This window comes from Pollachius pollachius, assembly GCF_949987615.1.
Source record: "Pollachius pollachius genome assembly, chromosome: 1".
In the NCBI taxonomy this organism is placed as follows: Eukaryota; Metazoa; Chordata; class Actinopteri; order Gadiformes; family Gadidae; genus Pollachius; species Pollachius pollachius.
Genome location: NC_136934.1, coordinates 14,242,574 through 14,256,109, shown reverse-complemented (window position 1 = coordinate 14,256,109; position 13,536 = coordinate 14,242,574). Strand labels below are relative to the sequence as shown.

General features: G+C 46.4%; 1 protein-coding gene across 2 annotated transcripts in view; it reads left to right on the top strand.

Moving 5' to 3' along the window:
- sema6a (sema domain, transmembrane domain (TM), and cytoplasmic domain, (semaphorin) 6A) overlaps window positions 1-13,536 on the top strand; it is an 88,170-nt gene that overhangs the window by 54,680 nt on the left and 19,954 nt on the right. For both annotated transcript variants that reach the window (XM_079732380.1, XM_079732379.1), the window contains exons 11-16: window positions 2,257-2,388; window positions 4,260-4,415; window positions 6,426-6,599; window positions 9,322-9,462; window positions 9,694-9,771; window positions 13,129-13,187. In XM_079732380.1, the coding sequence (XP_079588506.1) occupies window positions 2,257-2,388; window positions 4,260-4,415; window positions 6,426-6,599; window positions 9,322-9,462; window positions 9,694-9,771; window positions 13,129-13,187 (740 nt within the window). The remainder of the gene's footprint in view (window positions 1-2,256; window positions 2,389-4,259; window positions 4,416-6,425; window positions 6,600-9,321; window positions 9,463-9,693; window positions 9,772-13,128; window positions 13,188-13,536) is intronic.

Below are 13,536 nucleotides of genomic sequence, written 5' to 3'. Positions count from 1 at the left end.
GAGAGTTAAGAAGCCGTGTTCTGACGGCGCATTGAATCATGCAAGAATTGATGGAGGACTTTTTTGAAGCTGTATTAAGTTCCAACAAAGTGCTTCCGTTTGTGCTATAAAACACAATAAGGCTCCTGCTTTAGTTGTATGGCCAAAACATTGCATTAGCATACAATTTATTCTGATTACAAGTTATATTACAACCTGCCATACCCTTTGAATGTATATTTAAGTAGCAAAGAAGGACAATTATTGTAGGGTACTCTTAGTTGCGTTGTTTACCTTCTTCCTGTGTGTATAGATATTACAACCGCTTGTGTACATATCAGATGAGAGGAAGCAGGTGAGTGGGTGGGAGACGGATGCTGTGGGGGGGGGGGTCGGTGCTTTCTAAATTGAAAATGACCACTTAGGCATAGAACCTGGCTGGCACATATTGTAGCTCTCCATTTCATGGGAGCTTTTTTAGCAGATAAGACAATTGATTGTGACAATGCAATTGGGCATGGTTAATAGACATTAAAACCAAGCGAACCGGAGCCACTTAATGTTCTTTTAAGCATGAGTTTTTCTCCTGCGTGTTAATTTATCCGTTTCCTACCCAGGGAGTGAAATGAGAGGGAACCCTTTCCCAAATGCAGTCTAGCATTCACAGTTTTTAATCGTCGCACGGACCCTTTGGAGGCATGAGAGGCTTGCTAACTGGCTATCTTGCTCCCTGGCACGCTTGCGTGCCTTGTATATGAGGTATTTGTTTTGCTAATTAAGCATTTAGTATTTTCTTAATAGCAGTGCTTTAGCAGACACTTTTATCCAAAGCGACTTACAGAGATTGAAGCTCAGGTTAAGGGGTTACTGCAGTGGTTACCAACCTTGGGTTTGGGACCTCAAATTGGGTCGCCTGATATCATATGGGATCGATGTTTAAGGTCTCATAGACATCCTGTATATACAAACGGACTGACTGCCTAGTGATTAAAAGCAACAAACAAACTAGTGTTAAGAAGCGATACGATTAAGTTCACGGGAACGTTGATATTATCGGCAGATGTTGATTTGGTGAAAACAATTTGTGTTGAAAGATATGCCCGAAAGAGAAAGTTAGGAAAGCAAACATTTTCAGTGCTAGAAATGGGTCAATGGCGTAAAAAGGTTGTGAACATCTTGGTTATGGAATAATAAGAAAGCCATCATGGAATAAGGTTGGAACCTAGAACCTTTGGGCTGCAAGACCAGCACTTACTACTAGACATCATCCCGCCTCCCCTGGCAGTGGTATTGGCATTGGGACTGAACTTACGTCTGTAAACAGTGAGGATGATTGCTGTGCCATATCTGGAGATGGAGAAGGTCTCTGACCCCAGACCTCCATAATACTGTCCTTGTGCACGCTGTCTCCCCCGCGTCTGCACCCGCTGTCTGATCCATGATGTAACAGTCTCAAAACTCTGAATAACCCAACACTCTTTATCCACCAACGAGACGAACTGAATCAAAATACATTAAATGAGATAATGAAAAAGAGAGAGAGAGAGTGAGAGAGAGAGAGAGTGACAGAGGGAAATTCACATTCCATAGCATGATTTATGGAGAGTAAATGGTGTCTTGGTTTTATTTCTGTGAGCAGACGGGTGATAAATAAAAAGCTGTGAGTCAGTGCGATGCTATGCATTTATTCAGAAGGACATGGAGATATAGCCGGTGGCTCCATGGCTACAGTGTCACAAGATGGACGCTGTCTCTGAGAAGTAAATGGCAATAATAAGATCATCTGTTAACCATATTTTTAGCCTCACAGTGGACTCATGGTGAACTTACCATCGCCTTCGGGCTTTTGGGGAACCCCAGTCTAATGCGGCCATGGAATGGAACTTCGTTTTCATTTTGAAAAATCTATAATAAGGAATTGTGCCAGTGATATTTCAGAGAGAAATCCACTGTCTTTATCTGTTCATGGACAGACACCAGTCGTAAATGGATTTGCTTAGAATAAACATTTACAATTGTGCAAAAAATTGTCTCAATTAAATTAAATTCGACATGCAAGTTGGCAGAGAGATATTTTTGTAAAGCAATTATGTACATAACAAAAAAGCATGTTTTGACTAGATATCCAAGCAGCACATAGACATGAATCCAAAATGTCTCTTTTTGTGTGTCTCAACTTGATAATCCAGACTGGGAAAGGAATGGAAAGGGGAGTAAAAGAAAAGGTGTTACTTTGATGGCGGAGGAGGATTTATGTGTTTGATTTGCGCTCCGCAGTATTCCTGGGTCTGCGGTGTGTGCCTACGACATGGCGGAGATAGCCAACACCTTCACAGGCCGCTTCAAAGAGCAGAAATCCCCTGACTCCACCTGGACACCTGTTCCTGAGGAGAGGGTTCCAAAGCCCAGGTAAAACATACACACACACACACACACACACACACACACACACACACACACACACACACACACACACACACACGTGCACACACGCACAATTTTATCTTTCATCTCTTTTTATCATCTTTTTTTTCGACACTTGAGCTCTCTGTTCTCCGTCCTCGTCTATGAGGCCTTAGCAGAGAGGATCTCTTCTCATGGAAAGTACCTGAAATCATCTCTGCGCCTATCAAACACCCAATACAAACGTGTTAACGCACAGACACACTGAAACAAACACACACAAACACACACACTTTCATGAACAAACACGCACACACTCGCATGATCAAACACACACCCACACTCACACTCGCATGAACAAACACAAAGCTATCTCTACAGAGAAGCCGTGGATACCGCCTACCCATTACCTCATCCCCCTCTGAAACACAGCAGCATCACTGGGGGGGGGGCTAGGGGCTGTATTTGCTATCAGCAAATGATGCATGAGATCATTTTACAGATGACTGGCTAATTTTACAAATGCGGCAGCCTGATCAATCTCCTATCTGCAGCTTTCCAATTAGCCAGCTAAGAGCTTCTCTCCTGTCCTCGAGAAGAAAAGAAAAAACAGCTTTGGCACACAGATCTGGGCCACGATAATTGTTGAAACCCGACACGAGCGAATATGCTGTTGTGCGTGCGTGTCTGCGTCTTCGTCTGTCTCACCATATGGCATAGGAGACGATCGCTCACAAACAGGAAACCTGCTCTGTTCTTCGCTGGCTTGATTCCTTTTGGGTTTTCTGTATGACTGGTATCTGGGTGTATGTCTTTGTGTTTGAGTGTGTGTGTCTGTTTGTTTGTGTGTGCGTCCGTGTGTGTATGATGTGAGTTGAAACAATCTCTCCCAAATTAGAATAAAATCACATGTTTATGTTGAACCAGTGCAGGTGTTAACGATCTGTAATTGCCGGTTAATGGGGTTGATGTAATTTTCCTTCTCCGGTGCCTTTTCGTCTGCGCAGAGCAAAACGACTAGACAATGGGGAAGGTTGTCATCCCGCTCTCCACCTTCCCCTTCACCAAAGAGGATCTGGCTCTGCTGTAGAATATAAAGGGATGTACCAGGAAGGGGTTTAACAAGCTCTCAGAGTTGAGATGGCTACGAAGAGAATCTGCTATCAAGAGCAAATTTATTTTTTTCATAAATGTCCCACGATGCCCCCTGTAAAGGAGTCTGACGGATGGAATACATCACGGTTTCATTCGGATGCTTGTACTCGCTGCTAACCTGAAATCCTATTTAACAGAACGCCGGAGGAATTCAGCAATTCTGTCTTCTTGTTAATAACTTTGATCGATCCTCGAGAGGAAATAGCTGTAATTGTTTTGCTTTGTGTACCCGGCCTGGCCAGGACGTCTCCGGTCAATCCAATATGTATATGTATTCTATCCCTGATTCTATCCCTGATCCCTGAATTCATTCATTTGTTTTCTTTTGCTGTTGTTCTTTTCTTTTCTCTCCCTCTTTCACTTCCCCTACACTTTCATATTTTCCCCTCCCCACCTTTCAACACCTTTGGTCCAAATCCCATATTCTTACACACCTTTCTATATCCATCTCTCTCATCTCCTACCCTCTGCACCCTACCCCTTCCTCATTCTCCTCCATTTCTCTACACATTAATCTCTTCCTCCTCATCATCTCACCCCTGTCCTTGCTCTACACCTCATTCTTCTATGTTATTTTCCTCCTCTCCTCCTCCTCCTCTTCCTCCTCCTTCTCCTCTTCCCCCTCATCCTCTTCCTCCTCCTCCTCCTCCTCCTCCTCCTTCTCCTCTCCCCCCTCTTCCTCTTCCTCCTCCTCCTCTTCCTCCTCCTCCTGGTTCCCTCAGGCCCGGTTGCTGTGCCGGTACCAGGTCTGCGGAGAGGTACAAGCTCTCCAACGAGTTCCCCGATGACACGCTCAACTTCGTGAAGATGCATCCTCTGATGGACGAGGCGGTGCCTTCCATCGCCAACAGGCCCTGGTTCCTGAAGACCATGGTTCGGTCAGTAAACCAACCTTTCTCCCTTTATTACTCCTTATGCTGTGAATCCTGGAGTGGAGCCAGGGGTCTAATGGTATGCATGGCCTCAATGTGGTTTCAAAGGAGGTGCACATGCTCAAAGTGAGGTATTTGCATGCATTTGTATGCGAAATGTGAGACCCTTCTAAAGGAGTAAATATATGAGGTAATGCTGTTTTTCAATTTTTTTTTAATTGCCAGTGTTGGCAGTCGGGTAGTGTTTCTGGAGCGGAGCCTGTCGCCCTAAGCCCCAGCACTAGGGCTATATTCGTTTGATCATCAAGGTCTGTCTGGCTGTTGGCTGCTGCACCTAGTCCCAATAACCCTGCCAGTCCCTGTGGATATGGGACAGCCGACTGCCATCTGATTGGCAAGGAGAAAGCGGCCCCCCAAAAAAAGCCTCCAGTTTTGAAAAGTCCATTTAATGTGCAGCCATTTCAAATTTCAGGTGGGATTTCAGATGGAATTGAAATAGCCTGGGTAAACTTTCTCGCACATGGCTGCTCTCTGTAGCAGCAGCATTTTGGACACGGGGAATAGCATCCATTATTAATGCGTTTTGGAAATGATTTGTTTAATAACTCTTCTCTCGCAGCCATTTCAACTGTGTGTGGCCTACATTTGTTGCTCGAATGGCTTTCATCAAGGTTGCTCCACAGTGCTTTGTCTTCATTAATTTAATGCATTTTATATCTCATAACCACATTACGGATGAAGCAGCATTTTCATCTTTTATATAATACCAGACCAGACAGTATTATTTTTATTTGAAATGGCATTGTGCATGTCTTAACATGTGAGTCAGAGGCATTGGTTAAAAGCATTATGGCATTAAGGCATTACATTTATGTACGCATTTCGGAGGAGAGCGAGAGAGCGAGAGAGCGCGCGAGAGAGAGAGAGAAGCAGTATGTCGTATCCATGTCACAGTCCTGGTATTGGGTATAAGTCTTGAGTCAAAGAGGTTAGCTGGAAACTGAATTGGTAACGGTACTTAATCCTCTCCCTGCTCTGGAGGGTCATCTTGGGATCCAACAGCGGCTTTTTGTCCTAAATTGGAAGGAGAAGAAAATTCTATCTGCACTCCTCTGGCATAGACATTAGCGAGCTGGACACAATCACCGGGAAGCATAGTGATGGTGCTCTTAGGAATAACCCTCTCCAGAGTCCTATTAATCTGAACAGGGTGTTGGCACTGCAAGTCTTGGACCTTGAGATTGTGTTACTTCAATAAGACTAAATCCCCATCGACATAGTCCTTGGAGCCTCTGTTGTACTTGAATTGGTTTAAACTGCGTCAGACCTTGAGTATGCTGTTATTGTTTGATCAGATCAAATCATCGAGGTAGCCAAGAGAACTGAGCTATGTGAGGCTGTGTAGCAGCGAACAAAATGGAGGATCTTTCTTCTGGGTACTGTGGTGTTGGTGGGGGCTGCATTCTTGGTGATACTACAATGATATTCAAAGCAGCCATCCATTCAAATGGTTTTCTTTTTTATAGATCAAGGATCTTGCATCAAATACGGAGCTCTGATATACAGATAACCTTTATTAAGTTGTTGATGAAGCTGAAAAAGGAACTCTTCGATTCCTGGATAGGTTCCATCATCCCATCAATTATTTAAATATCGAGCCATGTCTTTGCATAATCTATGTGTAAAAAGGACTCTTAAATACTGCTAAGCAGCCCTGATGGCAGTGGCTTGAGGTGGTCTGGAGACAGATGTCAACAGGAGGAAAACATACTCACATTTCAGTTTGACAAACTATTAATTCATAAAAATAATTATAATTTCTCAATACATATCAGGCACGATTTACATTATTCATTCTGAGAAGATTGATTGATTGATATAATTGTTGTTAATTGCTAATAGATTGGATGTCCCTATATTGTGGTTGACCACCCATGTCATCACACCACACAACACATGTGACTGTGCGACATGGCTGATGGATTTCACCCTGTGTTCCCGATCTGCCGTCTCCAGGTACCGTCTGACGCGCATCGCCGTGGACAACGAGGCGGGGCCCTACAGCAACCACACGGTGGTGTTCCTGGGATCGGAGAGGGGCATCATCCTCAAGTTCTTGGCCAAGATGGACAGCGGCTTCCTCAACGACAGCCTCTTTCTGGAGGAGCTCAACGTCTACAACCCCGAGAGGTACGCTCTTCTCATGGGCCTTTGTGTGTACGTGTGTCTAGTTGTGGGTACGAGTGTTAGTGTGTTTGTCTGTGAGTGTCTGTATGTGTGTGTTGCTGTGTCGGCATTGTGTGTCCATGTATGTGTTCGAAACAAACGGAACACAGAGAAAGTCTGTTCATGCGCATCAGAAAGAGAGAAACAAACAGAGGAGCTGTAGTTAAGAGCAACAGGGAGCCAAAAAAAGGACGCGCTTATTGTTTCAGCGGCGTCGAAGCATGTGCGTGTGTGACTTTACATGTTTCCAACCGTCACCCCCAAGAGCCAAGCCACCAAGCCACCGGCCTCATCAGAGCTAACCCGGAGCTGCCTGGGCCGGCCAGCCTGCCAGATGGCTTCTCTATCATTTAGAAGAGTTTTATCAGGTTACACTCTGCCCAACCACAGCTACTAAATTAAAGACCCAGAACCCCGGGCCCTGTATGGCGTAGCGCTGCGGCTCGCCACCGCAGCAAAGACAAGCTCCTCAGAAACTCTGGCTGATTAAAGGAAACACAAAGAAACACACACACACACACACACACACACACACACACACACATAGGTCTCTGTTAGTCTTCAGAGCCACACTGGAATATTAGCTAATACATTGAGCGGCTGTGGCTGTGGCCACATGCATTTGTGCATGTGGTTGTGTGTGTGTGTGTGTGTGTGTGTGTGTGTGTGTGTGTGTGTGTGTGTGTGTGTGTGTGTGTGTGTGTGTGTGTGTGTGTGCATGTGTGTGCGTTTGTGTATGTGTGTGTGTGTGTGTGTGTGTGTGCGTGCTTGCAAAGCGGTGGGGGGAGGGAGACCGTTGGTATTTTCAATAGAATCCAATGAGAAAAGAAAATCAAGCACACGTTGGCTCTGCCAAGTCCAATAATGAGATGAGGGGTTTTAGGTGGGGGAGCGAGAGCCATGGAACAGTGGATGGATAGCGGAGGCCCTACAATACATTAAAGAGGCACCGAGGGCAGAATGAGTCACTGTAAGGAAACGTCAGGCCCCAGGAACGCGGTACACACACACACACACACACACACACACAGACACACACACAGACACACACACACACAGACACACACACGCGCACAGCCGCAGCGGAGCACTGGTCTCTCAAGGTCGCGTCCTCTCCCCATGTGATGTGCAGTGTGGCACGGATGAAGGACGGCACGCCATCCCACCCTTCCCCCACTACCATCACCCCCCCAACCAGCCCCCCCAACTATCCCCTGCTTACCACTCCCTCGCGACTCATGCATGCCCCCCACCCCCCCCCATCATCTCCCCCCACCCCTCTCCTGGCTGCTTATGGCAGCAGAAGCAGCGTAGCCCTGGCTGGCTGCTGGCCATCTGGCTTCACAGGCTTACAGTAAGTGACTTTGCATGGCTGCCCCTTTGCCTTCCTGCCGGCCTGCCGCGGCTGTACTGCCTGTATTACTGGATCAGCGTTCAGCCCTGGCTGTTGCGCACCCATCGCCCAGTGTGGATGGACTCTTAGTCCTAATTGAGAGTTTTAATGTGGGGGGGGGGGGGGCGATGTGAGGGTAGGGGGTGGGAGGAGAGGGAGGAGCTTAAATCCCTGAATGCCGAGAGGACTGGATGGAGAGGAGAATAGAGAGAGCCGTGCTGGACACACCCAGAGAGATTAGCATCTAGGGGGCTGGGAGCTGGGAGCTGGGAGGTGGGGTGGGATAAACAAAGTAGGTTAGGGAGTGGCAGTGGGGAGGGAGGGTCTTTGGAGGACCGAGTGGGAGAAGGGGGGTGAGCGCTGGTGCTATAGGGGGTTAACAGTTGCTAAGTGTTATTACTGACTGCTCACATTGCCCATCTGTCTGTGTTTATATCCATCATGACGCCTCTCTTGTTCTTTATTTTACTATATCTCTCCCGCTCTCCCACTCTCTCTTCCGGAACCTTCTATTGTCTGCTGGTATTATGTTTGTTAATGTCTGACCTGCAGGGCTTTATCTGCTTGGCCCTTTGTGTTCTGTGTTTAAAACCACAGAACATTGTTTTGAATTCTCTCACCGGTCATTATCCTATTCTGTCCCCAAATGACATGTACAGACTGACAGAAAAACACATAGACAGACAGAGAGATGGATCGACAGATAGATACTCTGGATGGGTAAAACAATACCAGGAAAGATAGATGGATAGATAGAATGATAAAAAGATAGATGGACTAGAGAGATCAAATAAAAAGATAGACAAGTAGATAAATGGATAGAAAGATTCATAATTAGATAGATAGATAGATAGATAGATAGATAGATAGATAGATAGATAGATAGATAGATAGATAGATAGATAGATAGATGGATGGATGGATGGATGGATGGATGGATGGATGGATGGATGGATGGATGGATGGATTGATGGATTGATTGATTGATTGATTGATTGATTGATTGATTGATTGATAGATAGTTAGATTGATAGATTGAAAGATGAAATAAAAAGATAGATAGATAGATAAATAGATAGATAGATAGATAGAAAGATATCAATGGATAGACAGATAGAAAGAAAGAGAGCGAGGTGGAGAGGTAGATGAGATAGAGAGAAGCTGCGTCAATATGTTTGTATTGAATTCAAACGGGAGACATCATTTTTCTTTTATTGAGCAGCCTCTCATCCACAACTCTTCCTCCCCCCCCCCCTCCTCCTCCTCCTCCTCATCTTCCGCCCCTGCCTGCAGGTGCAGCGTGGACGGCGTGGAAGACAAGCGCATCATCAGCATCCAGGTAGACAGCAGGAGCCACGCGCTGTGGGTGGCCTTCACCTCCTGCGTGGTGAAGGTGCCGCTGTCCCGCTGCGAGCGACACGGCAGATGCAAGAAGTGAGTTCTGTCTGTCTGTCTGTCTGTCTGTCTGTCTGTCTGTCTGTCTGTCTGTCTGTCTGTCTGTCTGACACACTCGCTGTCTGTCCCTCTCTCTGTCCCTCCCTCTGTCTCTCTCTTTCTCTCTCTCTCTCTCTCTCTCTCTTATGACTCAGATGCGGAAAAATTATGGTGATTTAAACCGAGTGTGTGTGTGTGTGTGTGTGTGTGTGTGCGTGTGTGTGTTTTCAGGTCCTGTATCGCTTCCAGAGACCCTTACTGTGGCTGGGTACAGGAAGGCGCCTGCAGAGAAGTGTTCCTCAACACAAAGTAAGCAGCAAGTGCCACCGGAAGCTAAGCTAATAAATCAGCAGCGGTAGCATTGAAACAACATTATGTTTACGACTACTTTTACAGCAAATAAATATTTTATATTGTTTTGCACTAAACATGTTATGGCTCATAAAATTGCATATGGCTATAATCCAATCCTTCCCAATCAAATCCAAAGACTGTACTTACTTTAGCCTGGCAAGCAGATTTCGCTTCAAAACTACCGTTGCGCACATTCTAGCACATAAAGATGATAACAATGATCTTGGTGTTACTGCCATGTTTTAACCTTTTGATGCTGTTATATGCTGTTATCCAACATCGTCGGGTTGTTCTGGTCCTCCTCTCTTGGTCATCCGTCTGATTTTGAGGTTCGGTGTTCCGCGATTCATCTGACAGGGCGGTTTGGGGAGTGGATGGAAGGAAAGAACGGTTCACCCTGGGGCCCTGGCTAAGGGGGGAGGGGAGCCCAGGGGTAGTGGTCACTATAATTAGTGGCTATAGCTACGACTCAGAACCAGATCATGCTTTTTGAACAAACAGCATATGGAGTTTCGTGGTGGGGAAAAAATAACATTTCGTCCAGCGCTCCACTCGCTGGTTGACGCTGAACGAATGCGATCCTCTTGACCGAATATGATTGGCCTGGCGCGACGACGAACCGAAACGCATATGTGTGTGGGTCGGTGAGTGAGTGTGTATGTGTATCTGGCAGTTTAATGGTATTGGCGTGCACGCCACACACGCACTCACACACACAATTGACGGTAGGAATGATGATTATTTTCTAAAGCGGAGGTTGCGTTCTGATGGAGTTTCCAGTTGGTGGACACGGAGACATTAGTAGGTCATGGGACCTCACTCCTGCTCTGTACATTATTTCTAAGTGAGCAAAATGAAGTATTAGGACCTTCAGGGTCGGTCAGTGTGTGCTGAGCTAACCAATACGTTGACCAGGCTGCACACATGGGAGGATGTGGAGGACAGCTTACAAGGCTAAAATATATATATATATATATATATATTTCAGACAATGTATCTACCATCCATCAGTCAATATGTGTGTATGTCTGTCTGTTTGTATGCATGTACATCTGTAGGAAAACATGAAGGACAAGAGAGACAGATGCATGTATAGATGCATCCATCTCTCTTTACATTTGTGTTTTCTTTTCATTTATACCATTCTAATAGTAGTTAGTTAGTTGTTGTTAGTGGTAGTTTTTGTCCAGTCTTCCCTCTTATTGCTCTGCCGCTGCTGGCTCCTTCCTCTCCTCCTCCATCTGGCCTCTAGTGTGAGCGTGCCAGATTTCTCATGTAGAGATATGCCTCTTATAGTTCCTAGAAGCAGCTTGCCCCCCCGTCACCCCCCTGACCAGGCACATGGTGGCAAGCCATTGGCCATCATCCTCAACAGTATTATTCATGTTATGTAAACTAGGCGTATGCAGCAACAGGGCATGACTAAGAATACATTACGCGTAAACAATTTCTCAATTCAGTTTAAAAACAGATCTATATGATTATGTTTTCTTTTCAGATACAAAACACAATTTAATTACATACATGTTTTCTCAAGATACACTTCTGTCTTATTTCACAAAGGGATTGAATCTGATTCAGGAGAGTCCAACCCTTGCTGCTCAGGGACTCCATAACCCCTCCTAACTCCTAACCCCCATAGGCCTTCTACACGTACAGCATGATGGTGAATCTAATATGCCTCATGTGGTTTCCCTGGGACCTTTAGCCAACATACTGCAGCATCAGCCTCATGCAAACAGAGCCAGTGCCTTATATCCCTCTGCCTCGTAAACGGGCAGAGGGATTCAGAACCTTTGTATCGGGGGCTTCACACTGACGTTTGTTTTCTTAACACACAAAAAGTAATGAAATCGTAGGCACTCTCTCTGCGTTGCGACTGCTTGTTGGTAATCCATCTGTATGCTGATGGGTGGATCGAAAAAAACCTCTGGTAATAGTCTAACAGACAAAGCCAAACAACAAATTGCTGCTCCATGTGCCTATTACAGTCCCGGTGTGTCGCCAAACGTGTGTCACAACTGGTCTACACAGTGATACCTTTGCTTAACTCGAGCTTAGTACTCAGTGCTACCGAAGACACCAGACGGCTCCACAAAGCCATCGTGACATCCATTAGCTGCAGAGAGTGCTCAGATGGCATTCGTGCTTAGGCAGGTTTAATTGCACAACTCCTGCGTCTGCTTCCCCAACGATGCTTGCCTATGTCAAGCGAATCAGATAAGCTGATTAAACATAGCACCATGGCTACAGCCACGGGATGAGCACTTGTTGTTGTTTCCCCTCCTAGATGTCCCGCATGTTGCGGGGGCAAGCCCACTTGTTGACATCATCTCATTCTCCGGTCCAGCAAATTCTGTTTGGTGGGTTGTTTCTAGTCGGCCGTCGGGTTTCTGATTAGTACCGGGTGGGAGGGTGGGTGGTGTGGTTTTGGGGGAAATCATATCCCTCCCGGGCTGTGCTGTGATGTGGCCGTGGGTGAGGAGGACCAGGAGTGGGTGGACTGCTGGGGGGAGGGGAGGACGGCTGAGAAGGGCCTGTCGTGCGTGACCGTGATCCTGGATGACAGTTGGTGCGCTCCGTTGCCCTGATCTCCTTACTGCCTGCTTGGTGGTCTTGAAGAAAAAAGAGAAAAAACGGACTGGTCTCGACACAGCTTGCCATGGAAAATAACATGTTTTAACCTCTCTCTGTCTCTGTCTCTCGCTCTCTTCCCCCCCCCCCCTCTCCCTCTCCCCCCGCCTGGTCTCGCTCTCACCCTCTGTTGCACTCTTCCCCCTGTCATGGCCCTCCCCACGTGGGGATTGTTATCCCTTACTGGACCACTATCCCAGGTCCTGGACCATGTGATCGGGACCAAAACATCATGTCTCCCTCACTGAACCCTGAAGAACCTCTTATTTCAGCTGTAGCTGGATGGCAATATTCAGAAGACTTCAACAGGGTTACTAGGGGGAGCCGGTTAACTAAGGACTGATAAAATCAAGGCTCCCAACTTTCCCTGCATCGGTCCCTCTCGGCTAGGATCTATTTTTCTTCCAGCATCTCCAGTTTTGGAGTCATGAATAAAAAGCATTGATGGTGTTCTATGGTGATCATGTTCAGCAGCTGATGTTGTTTTTTGGTGATTCTAACCCTAAACTCCAGCCTTGTGATTGGCTGGAGTTTCTGACGTCAGTGGGGAGTGGTCATGGGCTGGTTACTGCGTTGTTAGCGTGTTGTTAGCCTGGTGGTGCGGGCTGCGTGGCCCCTGCTAGTGTGGCATGATGTTGTGAGATGGAGTGCTGACCGTGATGTCTCTGTACCCTGCAGATCCAGCTTTGAGCAGGACGTGGAGCACGGCAACACAGATGGCCTGGGAGACTGCCAAAGTAAGCGGGCCTTCTTCGCTCCTTCTTCTCCTCCTCCCACTCTCTCTCTCTCCCTCCCTCCCGCCCTCTCTTTGCAAGCATTCATTCAGTTGATTCTTGCTCCCTACTTCCTCCCTCTGCCACTTTCTTGTACGCTTTTCTCTCCCCTCCTCTTTCTCTTTTTTGTTCCTTCCTATACAATCCTGTCCTTCACTCTCTTCCATCTGCCACTCTCTTAACTCAGCATCTCTCTCTCTCCCTCTCCCTCTCCCTCTATCTCTCTTGCTCTCTCTCTCTATGTCTTTCTCCATCTCTGTCTATTCTCTTTATCTCTCCCTCCCTCTCTCTCTTATCTTTCTCTCTCATTCTG